Source organism: Nerophis lumbriciformis, linkage group LG32, assembly GCF_033978685.3.
Source record: "Nerophis lumbriciformis linkage group LG32, RoL_Nlum_v2.1, whole genome shotgun sequence".
In the NCBI taxonomy this organism is placed as follows: domain Eukaryota; kingdom Metazoa; phylum Chordata; class Actinopteri; order Syngnathiformes; family Syngnathidae; genus Nerophis; species Nerophis lumbriciformis.
The window spans coordinates 7,190,533-7,210,532 of NC_084579.2; the positions used below are offsets into that span (position 1 = coordinate 7,190,533).

Here is a 20,000-nt window from a genome sequence, read left to right on the forward strand (position 1 = left end):
ATATATATATATATATATATATATATATATATATATATAAGAAATACTTGACTTTCAGTGAATTCTAGCTATAAATATATATTTATTTTATTATATATATATATATATATATATATATATATATATATATATATATATATATATATATATATATATATATATATATATATAAGAAATATTTGACTTTCAGTGAATTCTAGCTATAAATATATATTTATTTTATTTATATATATATATATATATATATATATATATATATATATATATATATATGGGCTTCACGGTGGCAGAGGGGTTAGTGCATCTGCCTCACAATACGAAGGTCCTGAGTAGTCTTGGGTTCAATCCCGGGCTCGGGATCTTTCTGTGTGGAGTTTGCATGTTCTCCCCGTGACTGCGTGGGTTCCCTCCGGGTACTCCGGCTTCCTCCCACTTCCAAAGACATGCACCTGGGGATAAGTTGATTGGCACCACTAAATTGGCCCTAGTGTGTGAATGTGAGTGTGAATGTTGTCTGTCTATCTGTGTTGGCCCTGTGATGAGGAGGCGACTTGTCCAGGGTGTACCCCGCCTTCCGCCCGATTGTAGCTGAGATAGGCTCCAGCGCCCCCCGCGACCCCAAAGGGAATAAGCGGTAGAAAATGGATGGATGGATGGATATATATAAGAAATACTTGACTTTCAGTGAATTCTAGCTATAAATATATATTTATTTTATTATATATATATATATATGTATATATATATATATATATAAGAAATATTTGACTTTCAGTGAATTCTAGCTATAAATATATATTTATTTTATATATATATATATATATATATATATATAAAAATAAAAGAAATACTTGAATTTCAGTGTTCATTTATTTACACATATACACACACATAACACTCATCTACTCATTGTTGAGTTAAGGGTTGAATTGTCCATCCTTGTTCTATTCTCTGTCACTATTTTTCTAACCATTCTGAACACCCTCTCTGATGATGCATTGCTGTGTGGCACGCACAAAAGTGCTTTCATCAAATGCACTAGATGGCAGTATTGTCCTGTTTAAGAGTGTCACAACATTGCTGTTAACGGCAGACAAATTGCTTTACTGTAGACGAAAACACGACTGCTGTTGTTGTGTGTTGTTGCCGCGCTGGGAGGACGTTAATGAGACTGCCTGACAATAAACCCACATAAGAAACCAAGAACTCGCCCTCGATCATTCTACAGTTATAATGATTGAGCAGGCACGTTGTTTATATTGTGGGAAAGCGGACTCAGGTCCGCATGGAGCTGGAGGGGGCGTGGCCTCCAGCTCCGCCTGAATTTCGGGAGATTTTCGGGAGAAAATTTGTCCCGGGAGGTTTTCGGGAGAGGCGCTGAATTTCGGGAGTCTCCCGGAAAACCCGGGAGGGTTGGCAAGTATGACCAAAAGTGAGAGAAATCTATAATCTCCTTAATGTCAGGCTTGTCCCTGACAGTTTGGTTAAGTTTTAGTTTTTCCTCTGTGTTTGTTTTATTTCCTGTCAGCACTCTTATTTTGGTTCAGTTTCCTGTTGTTCTCTCTGAGTGCTGTCCCCTCAGCTGTGGCTGATTGGCACCTGGCCACACCTGGTGTCAATCAGCCAGCTGCTATTTATACCTGCCCTGCCCTCCAGTCACTGCTGGATTATTGTCATTGTCGATGTCATCACTACCTGTCGTTAGAGCTACTACCTGTCGTGTCTACTACCTGTCGTTGTTTGCGGTAAGCTGTTCCTGTTTGATAGTTCCTTATAGCTAATTACAGTTTGCTGTCTTCTTGTTAGCCATTAGCTGTTTCCAGTTTTTCTGTTTGCTGGTTCCTGTTTTCTAGTTTCTGGTTTGTGTTTTTTCCAGGTCTATGCGTTTGTTTAATAGATGTCATCAGTGTTTTAACCTGACACTATGTCATTTCTTTTCTATTCAAATGATATTGTTTACTGGATGAAATGGATAGGATGGGAAGCGACATGAAGGTGTGGGTTTCTTTGATGTATTGTAATCCACAGGAAGATTTTGTCTTGACCCGGGATCTACAAAGCGGAGAGGAAACAAGACCTGACCCCCCTCCAGGCATCTTTTCTTTGAACTGTTTTGTGACCAAAGGCAGCGGCTGTTTACGACCCCCGTCCCTTTAGAAACAGCTGTTGCCATGTAATCAGGGAAAGTCCAAATAAAAGAGGAGGTGTACAATCTTTCGTCAGAGCGTGGTGGGACACTGTAACAAGGGTACAGGTCTACGCATTTCTCCTCATGGAGCCAAATTGAATTCTGTCTCTGTTTAATTCCTTGCTTCTTGTCTTGTTTAATAGATGTCATCAGTGTTTTAACCTGACAATATGTCATGTCTTTTCTATTCAAATGATATTGTTTACTGGATGAAATGGATAGGATGGGAAGCGACATGAAGGTGTGGGTTTCTTTGATGTATTGTAATCCACAGGAAGATTTTGTCTTGACCCGGGATCTGCAAAGCGGAGAGGAAACAAGACCTGACCCCCCTCCAGGCATCTTTTCTTTGAACTGTTTTGTGACCAAAGGCAGCGGCTGTTTACGACCCCCGTCCCTTTAGAAACAGCTGTTACCATGTAATCAGGGAAAGTCCAAATAAAAGAGGAGGCGTACAATCTTTGGTCAGAGCGTGGTGGGACACTGTACAAGGGTACAGGTCTACGCGTTTTTCCTCATAGAGCCAAATTGAATTCTGTCTCTGTTTAATTCCTTGCTTCTTGTCTTGTTTAATAGATGTCATCAGTGTTTTAACCTGACACTATGTCATGTCTTTTCTATTCAAATGATATTGTTTACTGGATTAAATGGATAGGATGGGAAGCGACATGAAGGTGTGGGTTTCTTTGATGTATTGTAATCCACAGGAAGATTTTGTCTTGACCCGGGATCTGCAAAGCGGAGAAGAAACAAGACCTGACCCCCCTCCAGGCATCTTTTCTTTGAACTGTTTTGTGACCAAAGGCAGCGGCTGTTTACGACCCCCGTCCCTTTAGAAACCGCTGTTGCCATGTCATCAGGGAAAGTCCAAATAAAAGAGGAGGCGTGGTGGGACACTGTACAAGGGTACAGGTCTATGCATTTCTCCTCATTGAGCCAAATTGAATTCTGTCTCTGTTTAATTCCTTGCTTCTTTGTCTGTTTTATAGATGTCACCAGTGTTTGAACCTGACATATCTTTCATAAATAAATCAATATAAATGATATATATGAATGAGGTAGATCCCCTCCACTTGGTCAATTGAAAAAGCTCGCCTGCAGAAAAAGTGTGGGCACCCCTGGTCTATGGGATTATTGCAATGAGATTTTTGTTTTTTACATTCAAATAACAAGAGAGCAAATTCTGTAGTCTAGCAGCTTGTTTTTGGACTCATCCTAATATCTGTTTTGTATTAAAAAAATCTCCTTTATTATGCTAAATGGACTTTTAGATGATGTTCTAAAGAGTAATATGCATTCCTCGAGCCTGTTGAGGAAAAAGTATCACGTGAAACTGTAACTACCTCGTTATCCAGGTCATCGTCGGGAAACGCCACATCCACTGCGTCCTGCATGTCAAGAAAGATGTCAGGATTAAAGTCAGTTATATCAGAGGATGTAAATGTGCACTTTAAGAAGGGGATCACTGACCTGTGTCTCATCATCTTCAGGACAGAAACCCGTTTCTGTACAAATAAACCATAACACAGAATGACTCACAGCAAACTACGACACACATCGGAATGTGCGTGTGGTTGTTTGAAAAGAAGCCGATGTTCTCACCTAAGAAATCTGTGCAGCGCCTCTGTCTCCACGCTCTCAGGTTGAGCTGCCGCACGTTGGCGCAGCGGACCAGACGGTTTCGACGGTTGATAACGCTGAAGGCGTCTCTGGGGACGGCCGTGATGCCCGTATTGTCGCAGATGATCCTGGACAGAGTGGCGGTGGAGAGGGCGGCGCGCTGTCTGGCGGTGAAAACGCCCGGGTTCTCGTACCACAACCTTTCCAAGAAAAGAGTGTTGGTGTTATGATCCCACGTGACAGTGAGGACTTTGTTATTTTTCTTGCTGTGTTTTCTAACGTTGCCTTTCTTGGTGCTTTTTATTTTGGCTCGAGCTTGATTCCCTTAAGGGGTGATGGACGGCTGAGTAGCGCTTTTTGATTGAAACTTTTATTAGTAGATTGCACAGTACAGTACATATTCCGTACAATTGACCACTAAATGGTAACACCCGAATAAGTTTTTCAACTTGTTTAAGTCGGTCAATTCATGGTAAATGAATTATAGAGCTTATGGAGCAGCAGCCGACCTCCGTAGCTCCCACTCCCTCCCCTCTGTTGCAAGTTTAGTTGATTCTATGTAACTTGTTTTATGTGTGCTATGGCTATGAGGTTGTTTTCCTTGGCCTCAGTCTGGACCCCCTCCTGGAGTCCAGCTTTTGACTGAATATGTTTTTACTCAAGCATACTAAAATACAGGATGTACAAAATTGATGAACACATTTTATGTTATGGATTTTTTTATTTTTTTTTAAATGAGTGAGTGAGTTTCGGGTACAAACATTGCGTTATTGTTCTGACAAAAAACAATCGATTCACTTTGTATGGGTTGAAATAAGTTAAAGAAATTCATTTTGTAAAAATATCTCTTAGATCAAGGGTGTCAAACTGGTTTTATTTACAGTTATGGTTGCCCTCAGAGGGCCGCTTTTAAAAATGAGTAATATATGAATATACATGTACATATATATTACATTAACAATATCTTTTTTCACATAAGCTGCAAAAAAATATATTTTAATTTTACTTTAAAAACTGGTAACTCAGTCACCAGAATTTTCCAGTAAAAGCAGTGTTTTTTTTTTACAGCATATAAAAAAATGTAATAAATGGAAAAACAATACCACTGTTTTTAGCGGTAAAATTCAACAATTTTGTTTTTTTTAACTCTAAAATCTTGTTTTTTTTTTAATGTTTTATAGTCTTATTGTATATAAATCAAAACAGTATCAAAGTTGATTTTACGGTAAAAAAACTCAGTCGGCGGAAGTTAACCGTAAAATCTATTGTGAATTTTACAGTCTAAAATTTGATTGATCATTTGTTTTAAAATTATAAGTCCAGCAGATATTTAAGTACAGTATTTATCTTTATTTTAACAAAAAATATTTTTGTAATAAATTATAATATAATATTTACATTTTGATAATATTGAATTTTAAAAGGTATGCAATTGCATGCAGTACATGATTTGTTATGTCAAAAGGGAAAGAACAAATATATTTAGTAAGAAAAAATTAAGCATTTTATTAAGGCATATTATTTCCAGGCTTACGCGGGACAAATAAAATAATGTGGTGGGCCAGATTTTATCTTATTATTTTGCAAATTTTTACTTTTTATTCAACCCCTTTTACCATATTGCTTTTGCACTATTTTGTTCGGCTCATTCATTGTTTATGTTCTTTGTTTGTTTTGTTTTTTTTACTCTAAAATCTTGTTTTTTTTAATGTTTTTTTTTTGTTAGTTTTTTTAATGTTTTAGTGTCTTATTGTATATGAATAAAAACAGTATCAAAGTTGATTTTACGGTAAAAAACTCAGTCGGCGGAAGTTAACCGTAAAATCTATTGTCAATTTTACAGTCTACAATTTGATTGATCATTTGTTTTAAAATCATAAGTCCAGCAGATATTTAAGTACAGTATTTATCTTTATTTTAACAAAAAATATTTTTGAAATAAATTACAATTTAATATTTACATTTTGATAATATTGAATTTTTAAATGTATGCAATTGCATGCAGTACATGATTTGTTATGTCAAAAGGGAAAGAACAAATATATTTAGTAAGAAAAAATTAAGCATTTTATTAAGGCATATTATTTCCAGGCTTACGCGGGCCAAATAAAATAATGTGGCGGGCCATATTTTATTTTATTATTATTATTTAGCAAATTTTTACTTTTTATTCGACCCCTTTTACCGTATTGCTTTTGCACTATTTTGTTCAGCTCATTCATTGTTTATGTTCTTTGTTTGTTTTGTTTTTTGCTCTATGCTTTTTTAACCTGTAAAGCACTTTGGTTCAACTTAAAAGTTGTTGTAAACGTGCTATATAAATAAAGTTGACTTAACTTGACAGATTTGGCCCCTGGGCCTGGAGTTTGACACCTGTGTCTTAGAAGACAAAAGGTTGGCGATCCCTAGTGTACGGTCAATCATAAGGTTGCGTAAGGGTTAATAATGAATTCATTTTACGCAATAATAAAAGAAAAAGTTTCAAACCTGAGACAATCCTGGTTGACAGTGTTAGGAAAGTACCACATTCACAGTTTGAACGGTGTGAATTATTATTTTACTTTTTAGAAAATTCAAGTTCTTTATTGTCTGAAGTGCAGCAATAATAGTTCTATGTTTTTAATACAAGTACTTTTATTACTACTATCTATCTAGGAGGCTGACCTGTCACCCTGACGAATCTTCTGGAACTGGTTTGCAATGAGGCAGGCGAACAGAGGACCCACGCGGCCACCGCGGACAAGGGGCTCGGCCACGCCCCCCAACCACACGTCAATGTTTTCAGGCGTCCCGTAGAGTTCCAGCAGCCTGCGGGCCAGGTCGGTGTTGTTCAGGACCTGGGCCAACTCGGCTTGGTTACTGGGCTGGGACAGGCCGCAGAATCCGCGCCAGGCGTTGTATCCTAAACCACAACGAGGGTATGAGGAACAGGCGGTGAGGATGTCAGTGGGTGGAACGTACCGGGTAAGCCGTGGTCCCGCGCCCTCTGCATGTTGAGGGAGGCCAGGTCCAAGGCCAGATGCTGCACAAACTGGAAGAGCCTCTCCCTCAGAGCATCCACCATCATGTTGTCCTGAGTGTTGAGTTTTGCAGGTCGACCCACTAAACCACGCAGGAGCGAGTCGACGCCGCCTGCATGAAGACAACATAAAAAGAAGGATTTTGTGTTATGGGCAAGTGATCTACAGGACTGGAGTGCAAGTGTTTGGCCTACCACATTACGTCAGACAGATGTGTTAATCTGGTTGTGTAGCATACTTGCCAACCCTCCCGGATTGTCCGGGAGACTCCCGAAATTCAACGCCTCTCCCGAAAACCTCCCGGGACACATTTTCTCCCGAAAATCTCCCGAAATTCAGGCGGAGCTGGAGGCCACGCCCCCTCCAGCTCCATGCGGACCTGAGTGACGTGTTGACTGCCTGTTCACACGTCCGCTTTATACAATATAAACAGCTAATGATCGAGGGCGAGTTCTTGGTTTCTTATGTGGGTTTATTGTTAGGCAGTTTCATTAACGTCCTCCCAGCGCGGTAACAACACACAACAACAGCAGTCAAGTTTTAGTCTACCATAAAGCAGTTCGTCTGCCGTAAACAGCAATGTTGTGACAATACTGCCATCTACTGTACATGCATATGTGACAATAACATCTACTGTACATGCATATGTGACCCACCCATAATGTGTCACATTTTTGTGTTGATTTATTTATTTTATTTTGTGGTTTGAATTCGTTTTTGGAGCTGTCATTCCACATTTATCAGTATTCACATTGGTCAGTAGGGGGCAGTAGGGAGTTTCTTCCCAATTGAATGCTATCACCTGCAGACCGGAAGTGTCTTGTCATTCTGATGAGAGCGACCAGTCTGTGAACAATTGAAACGTCCTGTGTGCTTTTGCCTCCTGTATAACAGGTTAGTTTTGGTGAATCAACTCACTGAATAATATCCATGTGATCTTTATAAGTTTAAGTATACATTCTGATGGTGGAGCCTAACTCTAAAGTGTTTGTGAGTTGTAGTTTGTATTTGTGAATGAATCCAGTGCACAGCTGCAGTAATCAATACAAAAAGGCGACGTGAGTGCGCAATGTTTATATAGGAACTTCTGATCCTAATTCAGACTCCCAAATTAGAGCTCCCGTTTTCTTATTGATTTTCTAATGTATATTTGTATAATGTGTGTGTTCTGAAATAGTGACAGAGAATAGAACAAGGATGGACAATTCAACCCTTAACTCAACAATGAGTAGATGAGTGTTATGTGTGTGTATATGTGTAAATAAATGATCACTGAAATTCAAGTATTTCTTTTATTTATATATATATATATGTAATAAAATATATATATATATAGCTAGAATTCACTGAAAGTCAAGTATTTCTTATATACATATATCTTAACCACGCCCCCAACCACGCCCCCCCCACACCACCCCCGACCACGCCCCCCCACCCCCCACCTCCTGAAAACGGAGGTCTCAAGGTTGGCAAGTATGTTGTGTAGCACTGTTAGTTTGTTTTGCAGCTCACCCTCAAATATGATTCTCCAGGGGGTGAAGAAGGCCTTGAACAGGGGGACACTGGGGAACTGACGGTCCTCTCTGTAGTCTGCACCCAGGCGGGCTAAGCTGGGCTGGAGGGCTAAGTGAGCGAAGCGGTAGGCGGCCGTGGCAAAGACGTTGGCGATACTGGGGTCCACGTTGGGGTCGTAACCGGGGTAATTTCCTAGTACCCTGCGCATGGCTTCATCGCCCACAATGTGTGGCAGGTAATCACGGAACACAAACACCTGCAAGACATGTTATGGATTTAGGACTTTAGGACTTCGTCTATGTCACAGGTGTCAAACTCAAGGCCAAATTTGGCCCGCCACATTATCTTATGGGGCCTGGAAATAATGTGCGTTAATAAAATGCCTAATCTTTTCTTACTAAATATATTAATTTCCCTTTTGACATAAAAAATGGTGTACTGCATGCAATTGCATATCTTTTAAAATTCCATATTATCAAAATCAAAATATTATATTATCATGTATTCCAAAAATATTTTTTGTTAAAATAAAGATAAATACTGTACTTAAATATCTGCTTGACTTATCAATCAAATTGTAGACTGTAAAATTGACAATAGATTACACGGTTGAATTCCGCCGACTAAGTTTTTTTTTATTACCGTAAAATCAACATTGGTACTGTTTTTTTCCATATACAGTAAGACACTAAAACATTAAAAAACAAACAAAAAAAACATTAAAGCAACAAGATTTTACGGTAAAAAAAAAAAAGGCAGCTCTGTTGCATGAATTTTACCGTTAAAAACAGTGGTATTTTTTCTCCATTTATTCAGAAAGAATGTATATGCTGTAAAAAAAACAAAAACACTGCTTTTACTGTAAAATTCTGGTGACTGAGCTGCCAGTTTTTAAAGTAAAATGTAATTTATTTTTTTGCAGCTTATGTAAAAAAATATATTGGTAATGTATTATATATATATATATATATATATTACTCATTATTAAAAGCGACCCTCTGAGAGCAACCATAACTGCGATGTGGCCCTCAATGAAAAGGAGTTTGACACCCCTGGTCTGTTTATTTGTTTATCGTAAAATTAACATTGGTACTGTTTTTTTTTCCATATACAGTAAGACACTACACCTTTAAAAAAACTAACAAAAAAAACATTTAAACAACAAGATTTTACGTTAAAAAAAAGCCCTGTTTCTAGAATTTTACTGCTGAAACAGTGGTATTGTTTCTCCATTTATTACATTTTTTTTATAAGCTGTAAAAAAACAACAACACTGCTTTTACTGTAAAATTCTGGTGACTGAGCTGCCAGTTTTTAAAGTAAAATGTAATTATTTTTTTTGCAGCTTATGTAAAAAAATATATTGGTAATGTAATATATATATATATAAAAATACAGTACATGTATATTCATATATTACTCATTGTTAAAAGCGACCCTCTGAAGGCAATCATAACTGCGATGTGGCCCTCAATGAAAAGGAGTTTGACACCCCTGGTCTATGTTTATTTGTTTATCGTAAAATCAACATTGGTATTGTTTTTTTTTTCCATATACAGTAAGACACTACACCTTTAAAAAAACTAACAAAAAAACATTAAAACAACAAGATTTTACGTTAAAAAAAAAGCTCTGTTACATGAATTTTACTGCTAAAACAGTGGTATTGTTTCTCCATTTATTCATTTTTTTTTTATAAGCTGTAAAAAAAAAAAAACACTGCTCTTACTGTAAAATTCTGGTGACTGAGCTGCCAGTTTTTAAAGTAAAATGTAATTTTTTTTTGCAGCTTATGTAAAAAAATATATTGGTAATGTATTATATATAAAAATAGTACATGTATATTCATATATTACTCATTGTTAAAATCGGCCCTCTGAAGGCAATCATAACTGCGATGTGGCCCTCAATGAAAAGGAGTTGGACACCCCTGGTCTATGTTTATTTTTTACCGTAAAAATCAACATTGGTACTGTTTTTTTCCATATACAGTAAGACACTACACCATTAAAAAACAACAAAAAAAACATTAAAACAACAAGATTTTACGTTAAAAAAAAAAGCTCTGTTGCATGAATTTTACTGCTAAAACAGTGGTATTGTTTCTCCATTTATTAATTTTTTTTTATAAGCTGTAAAAAAAACCAAAACACTGCTTTTACTGTAAAATTCTGGTGACTGAGCTGCCAGTTTTTAAAGTAAAATGTAATTTTTTTTTGCAGCTTATGTAAAAAAATATATTGGTAATGTATTATATATAAAAATACAGTACATGTATATTCATATATTACTCATTGTTAAAAGTGGCCCTCTGAAGGCAACCATAACTGTGATGTGGCCCTCAATGAAACGGAGTTTGACACCCCTGGTCTATGTTTATTTTTTACCGTAAAATCAACATTGGTACTGTTTTTTTCCCATATACAGTAAGACACTACACCTTTAAAAAAACTAACAAAAAAAACATTAAAACAACAAGATTTTACGGTAAAAAAAAAAAACGTGCAGCTCTGTTGCATAAATTTTACCGCTAAAAACAGTGGTATTTGTTCTCCATTTATTCCATTTTTTTTTTTTGGTGTAAAAATCAAAACAACTGTAAAATTCTGGTGACTGAGCTGCCAGTTTTTAATGGAAAATGTAATAATTTTTTTTGCAGCTTATGTAAAAAAATATATTGGTAATGTATTATATATAAACAGTACATATATATTCATATATTACTCATTGTTAAAAGCTGCCCTCTGAGGGCAACCATAACTGCCATGTGGCCCTCAATGAAAAGGAGTTTGACGCCCCTGGTCTATGTTTATTAACGTCTGAAGGGAGTGTGGGTGTCCCACCTGTGTGTACGCGCCCATGATTTTGCGGGCCTCCTCGTAGATGGTCTCGCTGTCATACTGGGGGTTCAGTCTCTTCAGTTGGCGGGCCAGACGGTTGTGTTCACGCAGGAACAAAGTGTGAATCGTCGTCAGAGCGACGTTCTCGTCCACGCGGACGTCACCTGTGACACGTGGAATCGTTCAGAGGAGTTGGATGTTGGCACGCTGCTACGCTAAATGTAAGGCTTGTTAAGGATCTATTCAGTTCAAAACTTGAGACAAACGTTTTTGCAGCAAATTCCTGCAAACACTAAAGTGCTCCTGTTGCACAGACACATTGGCATATCTTGGTACCCTTTCAATAAGGGTGGGAATCTTTGGGTGCCTAACGATAGGATCCGATTCTGATTCCTGGGGGGGACGATTTTATTCAACACGATTCTGGATTCAAACCCATTCTCGCAATGTAGTATTTTGTATGATCATTTTAATGAAACTTTTTTTTAGGACAGGTTAGAAAAGCTATTTCTGGTTGCATGGAGATGGCCAAAGTACACCCTTTTAAAATAGCTTTTTATTTAAAAAAAATTTAAAAAAAATTAATATACAGTACAGACCAAAAGTTTGGACACACCTTCTCCTCATACAGTGCGTTTTCTTTATTTTCATGACTATTTACATTGTAGATTGTCACTGAAGGCATCAGAAGGCACCTTATTGCTCTTTTATCCTGCACTACCATGAGCTAATGCAACAAAATTTTGTTCTTATCTGTACTGTAAAGTTCAAATTTGAATGACAATAAAAGGAAGTCTAAGTCTAAAACTATGAATGAACACATGCGGAGTTATGTACTTAACAAAAAAAGATGAAATAACTGAAAACATGTTTTTGTCATGTCTGTGTGATCATGTTTTTGTTTTGGTCATGTTCGTTTTGGTTTTTGGACTTTTTGTGAACTTTTGTTTTGTCACCACAGCAACCATTAGTTTTCACCTGTCACGTCACGCACCTGTTTCACATTTTGAGTCACGCACCTGTTTTCGTTAATCATGTCTATAGTATTTAAGTTCATTGTTTTCAGTTTGTCGTTCTGACGACATCCCCGTATTCATACCCCTGTCACACTCTGTTTACCTCTGCGCACTTCATGCCATGTCCAAGTAAGTTTTTTCTTCTATTAATGCCACAGTTAGTGTTTTTGTTTAATTGTTCACAGTTTTTTGCCCCCGTGCAAGTCTTTTTGTTTCGTTAGTCAAGTTTGTACATCCGCCTTGAGCACGCTTTTTGTTCCTTTGAGTGTTATAAATAAATATGTATTCACCTTCACGCCACATCTGGTCCAATTCACTTGCACCTCGGGAGAACAAACCAAGCCATAGTCCTAGTCATGACAGTTTTATATTCTAGTTTCTTCAAAATAGCCACCCTTTGCTCTGATTACTTCTTTGCACACACACCTGTGAAGTGAAAAACATTTCAGGTGACTACCTCTTGAAGCTACCTAAAAAGTACTAATTATCTTTTTTTGTTGAAAAAATTGTTATATTATGTTTATAAACTCAGGAAATATGTCCCCGGACACATGAGGACTTTGAATATGACCAATGTATGATCCTGTAACTACTTGGTATCGGATTGATACACAAATTTGTGGTATCATCCAAAACTAATGTAAAGTATTAAAGAAGAGAAGAATAAGTGATTATTACATTTTAACAGACGTGTAGATAGAACATGTTGAAACAGAAAGTGAGCAGATATTAACAGTAAATGAACAAGTAGGTTAATAATTCATTTTCTACCACTTGTCCTTAATAATGTTGACAAAATAATAGGTGTATAAATGACACAATATGTTACTGCATATGTCAGCAGACTAAGTAGGAGCCTTTGTTTGTTTACTTACTACTAAAAGACAAGTTGTCTCGTATGTTCACTATTTCATTTAAGGACAAACTTTTCATGTCCCCTAAGCATACTTGCCAACCTTGAGACCTCCGATTTCGGGAGGTGGGGGGTGGGGGCGTGGTCGGGGGTGGGGCGGGGCGTTGTTGGGGGCGTGGTCAAGAGGGGAGGAGTATATTGACAGCTAGAATTCACCAAGTCAAGTATTTCATATATATATATGTATATATATATATATATATTTATATATATATATATATAGATATCTACATCCTGAAAATATGCAAACAAATCTGTGTTTAGATAATTGAGACTTCAAACTTGCATAAATAAATATTAAGGAATATAACGTAACTTGGCTTCTGAGAGTTTCAAAATGTAATGAATAAAATGCTAAAGTTGTTGATAAACAAGCAATTATTTTAATACTTAATTATGGTCATTTTAAATGAATTATTATGATAATTTAAAATCAATTATTTCAAATATGTTTATTTTAATGTATAATTCTATGGCTGGATGTAATAAGGAGTCACAAAAAAATACAAATAAGAATACAATTAATTTTGATGTTTTTAGCAAAATATAGTAAAAATGTATTTAGTTTTTTTTCTTTTTTTAAATTAATAGTAAAATAAACATAATAATACAATTTATCTCTAGTCTGGATGATTTAGTTCTTGTCACCCTGTTGTCCTCCCGTCATGAAAAAAGGCTGTCCTCACTCAGGTCCGCATGGAGCTGGAGGGGGCGTGGCTTCCAGCTCCGGCTGAAAATCGGGAGATTTTCGGGAGAATATTTGTCCCGGGAGGTTTTGGGGAGAGGCGCTGAATTTCGGGAGTCTCCCGGAAAATTCGGGAGGGTTGGCAAGTATGCCCCTAAGATTCTTTTGTTAAAATAAAGGCAATTATTGCAATTATTTGCGGTCCCCTTTATTTAGAAAAGTATCGAAATACATTATAGTATCGGCACCGGTACACTATGCTATACTATGCTAAGCAGCGCTGCTCCAGTACATCTCTAAGGCAACTTCTACAGCTATTTCTAAGATGACTGACCTGCAATGAAACAAGGAACCTCCCTGGCGTTGCTGTCATTGGTGACCCGCCTGCGGGTGGCGCACATGTTGTCCTCCAGACGGTCAAAGGGCAGCAGCTCCCGCCCGTTGTCTCGGAACTCGGTGTTAACGCGCAGAAGCCCGTCGCTGTCGAGGTCGCGGAGTTTGAGGGCGAGCTTTTCCTCGGAACCGTACACCTGGCTCAGATCCAGGTAGGCCGTCAGAGCGTTGATCTGCTCGCGCTTGTTGGGCTCCCCTCCGAAATTGTAGGCTGAGAACCCCGTGCCGCAGACGGGGGCGGATCGAAACGAGGGGAAGCAGCTGTCTGGCCCGGTAGGCAACCGCGGGTCACCGGGAGGAATCTGTTGGTCAAGAAGTCCGACGTTAAAGGGGAACATTATCACAATTTCAGAAGGGTTAAAACCATTAAAAATCACTTCCCAGTGGCTTATTTTACTTTTCGAAGTTTTTTTCAAAATTTTACCCATCACGCAATATCCCTAAAAAAAAGCTTCAAAGTGCCTGATTTTAACCATCGTTATATACACCCGTCCATTTTCCTGTGACGCATACTTGCCAACCTTGAGACCTCCGATTTCGGGAGGTGGGGGGTGGGGGCGGTGGGCGTGGTTGGGGTACGTGGTTAAGATATATATATATAAGAAATACTTGACTTTCAGTGAATTCTAGCTATATATATATATATATATATATAAATAAAATAAATACTTGAATTTCAGTGTTCATTTACAAACTACAACTCACAAACACTTTAGAGTTAGGCTCCACTATCAGAATGTGTACTTAAACTTATAAAGATCACATGCATATTATTCAGTGAGTTGATTCACCAAAACTAACCTGTTATACAGGAGGAAAAAGCACACAGGACGTTTCAATTGTTCACAGACTGGTCGCGCTCATCAGAATGACAAGACACTTCCGGTCTGCAGGCGATAGCATTCAATTGGGAAGAAACGCCCTACTGCCCCCTACTGACCAATGTGAATACTGATAAATGTGTAATGACAGCTCCAAAAACGAATTCAAACCACAAAATAAAATAAATAAATCAACACAAAAATGTGACACATTATGGGTGGGTCACATATGCATGTACAGTAGATGGCAGTATTGTCCTGTTAAAAGTGTCACAACATTGCTGTTTACGGCAAACGAACTGCTTTACGGTAGACACTGTTGTTGTGTGTTGTCAACACGTCACTCAGGTCCGCCTGAATTTCGGGAGTTTTTCGGGAGAAAATGTGTCCCGGGAGGTTTTCGGGAGAGGCGCTGAATTTCGGGAGTCTCCCGGAAAATACGGGAGGGTTGGCAAGTATGCTGTGACGTCACATAGTGATGCCAATACAAACAAACATGGCGCATAGAACAGCAAGCTATAGCCACATTAGCTCGGATTCAGACTCGGATTTCAGCGGCTTAAGCGATTCAACAGATTACGCATGTATTGAAACGGATGGTTGTAGTGTGGAGGCAGGTAGCGAAAACAAAATTGAAGAAGAAACTGAAAGCTATTGAGCCATATCGGTTTGAACCGTATGCAAGCGAAACCCACGAAAACGACACGACAGCCAGCGACACGGGAGAAAGCGAGGACGAATTCGGCGATCGCCTTCTAACCAACGATTGGTATGTGTTTGTTTGGCATTAAAGGAAACTAACAACTATGAACAAGTTTTACAGCATATGAAATACATTTGGCAACAACATGCACTTTGAGAGTGCAGACAGCCCATTTCAGGCGCGCTAAGAATATATATTTTTTCCACGATTTCAGCACTCAGGTTAACCATACCTAAATAGACACAAAATACTGCATTACACAAGACTACCCGAATGTACTCGAATGATTGAAAAAAAAAAAAGTTTTTAAACTAAATTATTGGTAAACACAGTTTATGTATAATAATTTCTAACTTTAACTTCTTGCAACTCAACGCCAAGAAAACGGAAATGCTGATTATCGGTCCTGCTAAACACCGACATTTATTTAATAATACCACCTTAACATTTGACAACCAAACAATTACACAAGGCGAATCAGTAAAGAATCTGGGTATTATCTTCGACCCAACTCTCTCGTTTGAATCACACATTAAGAGTGTTACTAAAACGGCCTTCTTTCATCTCCGTAACATCGCTAAAATTCGTTCTATTTTATCCACTAGCGACGCTGAGATCATTATTCATGCGTTCGTTACGTCTCGTCTCGACTACTGTAACGTATTATTTTCGGGTCTCCCTATGTCTAGCATTAAAAGACTACAATTGGTACAAAATGTGGCTGCTAGACTTTTGACAAGAACAAGAAAGTTTGATCATATTACGCCTATACTGGCTCACCTGCACTGGCTTCCTGTGCACTTAAGATGTGACTTTAAGGTTTTACTACTTACGTATAAAATACTACACGGTCTAGCTCCGTCCTATCTTGTCGATTGCATTGTACCATATGTCCCGGCAAGAAATCTGCGTTCAAAGAACTCCGGCTTATTAGTGATTCCCAGAGCCCAAAAAAAGTCTGCGGGCTATAGAGCGTTTTCTATTCGGGCTCCAGTACTATGGAATGCCCTCCCGGTAACAATTAGAGATGCTACCTCAGTAGAAGCATTTAAGTCCCATCTTAAAACTCATTTGTATACTCTAGCCTTTAAATAGCCCCCCTGTTAGACCAGTTGATCTGCCGTTTCTTTTCTTTTCTCCTCTGCTCCCCTATTCCTTGTGGAGGGGGGGGGGGGGGCACAGGTCCGGTGGCCATGGATGAAGTGCTGGCTGTCCAGAGTCGGGACCCGGGGTGGACCGCTCGCCTGTGCATCGGCTGGGAACATCTCTGCGCTGCTGACCCGTCTCCGCTCGGGATGGTGTCCTGCTGGCCCCACTATGGACTGGACTCTTACTATTATGTTGGATCCACTATGGACTGGACTCTCACAATATTATGTCAGACCCACTCGACATCCATTGCTTTTGGTCTCCCCTAGAGGGGGGGGGGGTTACCCACATATGCGGTCCTCTCCAAGGTTTCTCATAGTCATTCACATCGACGTCCCACTGGGGTGAGTTTTTCCTTGCCCTTATGTGGGCTTTGTACCGAGGATGTCGTTGTGGCTTGTGCAGCCCTTTGAGACACTTGTGATTTAGGGCTATATAAATAAACATTGATTGATTGATTGATTGATTGATTGAATTTACGTAAAACCGCGAGTAATGAATAAAGTTTTCATCAATTAATATATTCTGTAGACATACCCTCATCCGCTCTCTTTTCTGAAAGCTGATGTGTCCAGTTTTGGAGTTGATGTCAGCAGGCTAGGGAAGCTAGGGTCTTTATCGTTGGAAATGCATCTGCTTTGAGTGTCGCAGGATATCCACACATTCTTGCCATCTCATAGCTTTCGTCGGTAAATTGTGCGGAACAAACGACTGACCATTTCGTCGGCTTTCGCCACAGCCTCGTATTTTGAACAAATTTCGCCTAATTTCTTGCCACTTTCGCATCTTTGGGCCACTGCTGCAATATGAATCCGTCCCTGTTCGTGTTGTTACACCCTCCGACAACACACCGACGAAAGTGAGAAAATGGCGGATTGCTTCCCGACGAGAGCGAATAATAGAAAGGCGTTTAATTCGCCAAAATTCACCCATTTAGAGTTCGGAAATCGGTTAAAAAAATATATGGTCTTTTTTCTGCAACACCAAGGTATATATTGACGCTTACATAGGTCTGGTGATAATGTTCCCCTTTAAGAACAGAACCATGTCATTTTTATTGACTCTTTGAAGTGGTGGGGACTGACCGGGATGGGGATGCACGGCTCGGTGCGCTCGCAGCTCTCCTCGCAATTGATGCCGTTGCTGAAGGAGCGGATGCTGGGCGAGAAAGGCGTGAAGGTGATGTCGTGGTCGTTCCACTGACCGAACAAGGTCACCATGTGAGAGAACTCTCTGTCACTGACCACACCCGCGTCCGTGGTGCTCAGGATGTTGTTGGACACCTGTCGAACCTGAGAAGGTAGGGACAGGGGTTCAGATTGGAAGTGAGATTATTACGAGGCGTCGCGAGGGACAAGTACCAGCGGGAGAAGGAAGTTGTTGATGGGTCGGTTGGGTTGAGCGCCTTTGGGCTGCGAGATGCCATCGTCATATTCTGCAGGCAGCCAGCGGGCAAAGGGGGTGTTAGAAGCTCCTTGGCGGGGTTTATTTCTGCAAGAAAAAAACCACAATGTTAGAATTGGTGTTTAGAAACGCCGCTTGAGAAACCCTAAAGGAAGTGTATACATTCTGCGGCGTATGGCCCAAGGTGCATTACACATACAACCATTTTCAACACTTTAACCCATGGGCCACATGCGACCCGTTAAGCTTTTCAATCTGGCCCGCCGGACATTCCCAAATCATTTTTTTAGATCTTTAAAGATGGAAAGTGTAGCTGCCATTATGATGTGCAGTGATGTTTTCGAATGTCTTCAACTATACAAAGTATTTCAATGGTTGGAATCTGCACTTTTGCATGATATACTAGTTATTATGGTGATCGAATTAGTTACTATGGTAATCTAAGTCACAGCAGGCACCAAGCACTGTGGGTGGGGTGCGTTTCCACGGAGTGTTTCCAGAGCGGCCAGCCTGAAATGCGGGTGTCAGGGACAGACGCGGAAGGAGATTTTTACAACAAAGTTCTAAAGCTTAGTGATATACTGTATAAGATGTATCAGATTGTAGGTGGAGTTTTTTTACCCTTCGCGTTCATATTTCACTGTGTTTGTTGCATTTGTGTTGCCTTTTGCTTTATTGTAAATATGTGGATGGAGAGGGGGTGTGACGCTCATATGTTGTCAATATTCAGTGTTTTATCGTTTATACTTAATATTGTAAATCCGTCATTCTTTATTTTCATGTACATTCTGGGTGTCTCATTCAGTAAAAAAAATTAAAAATTCCATTCTGTTTTTTAAGGTGGTCTGTCATAATATTTTTAGCTTTCAATCAGACATTATTGTGAGGTTTTGTATTAGTGTTCCTAAAAATAGATATATAGACCCTTTTTTTCTCTAAATTTGGCCCCCCGAGTCAAAATAATTGCCCAGGCCTCCTTTAGTCAGACTAGAGCTATTTTGTTTTGTTTTGTTTTAGTGGGCTGACCGGGACTTCTTGTATAGACATAAATAAGTTGTATAAGTGTCTGACCAGAAGTTGTCTTTTTTTTGTTTGACTAATTAAAAAACCTGGATTGAATAAAATACAAATGAATAAATACAAAAATTAAAAATAATAAAAATAAATACAAATAGATCATTTAAAAAAGGTCAGTTTAAAATATTTTTTAGCCATTTTGTTTTGTTTTGTTTTAGTGGGCTGACCAGGACTTCTTGTATGTCGGACCAGGAGTTGTCTTTTTTTTTTTTTTTGACTAATTAAAAAGACCTGGATTAAATAAAATAAAAATAAATACAAATGAGCAAAAATAAACAAAAATGTATAAAAAATAAATACAAATAGATTATTTTAAAAAGATTAATTTAACTTCTTCTTTTTCTTTTAAATAAAATACAAAATAAAAATAAACATAAAAAACAAGCAAAACATACATAAAAATAGAAGGAACACAACTAAAGCCAAACACGGTCACCTTTGAAGTTGTCCAAAGCCTCCCTAATTTTCATTTTAGGACAGCAAGAATATGTGTTACTACTGTTCAGTTTCAGTTCAGTTCTTTAGGAACATGCATACACAATACAATGTCACGCATCACATATTTCCAATTGTTTCATTACAGCACGTCCTAAAAAGGAGTAGGAAGAAGCTGAGCTTATTCAATACTACCCCTTTTTAATACCATAGCAATTTTA

The 20,000-nt window shown here is 38.5% G+C and overlaps 1 protein-coding gene across 2 annotated transcripts in view; it reads right to left on the bottom strand.

Moving 5' to 3' along the window:
- Positions 1-20,000, bottom strand: part of mpx (myeloid-specific peroxidase) — a 75,296-nt gene that overhangs the window by 1,430 nt on the left and 53,866 nt on the right. For both annotated transcript variants that reach the window (XM_061926645.2, XM_061926644.1), the window contains 10 exons: positions 18,225-18,354; positions 17,949-18,155; positions 14,132-14,492; positions 11,187-11,347; positions 8,341-8,599; positions 6,770-6,940; positions 6,473-6,710; positions 3,791-4,008; positions 3,659-3,693; positions 3,532-3,576 (listed from right to left, as the gene is read on the bottom strand). In XM_061926645.2, the coding sequence (XP_061782629.1) occupies positions 3,532-3,576; positions 3,659-3,693; positions 3,791-4,008; positions 6,473-6,710; positions 6,770-6,940; positions 8,341-8,599; positions 11,187-11,347; positions 14,132-14,492; positions 17,949-18,155; positions 18,225-18,354 (1,825 nt within the window). The remainder of the gene's footprint in view (positions 1-3,531; positions 3,577-3,658; positions 3,694-3,790; positions 4,009-6,472; positions 6,711-6,769; positions 6,941-8,340; positions 8,600-11,186; positions 11,348-14,131; positions 14,493-17,948; positions 18,156-18,224; positions 18,355-20,000) is intronic.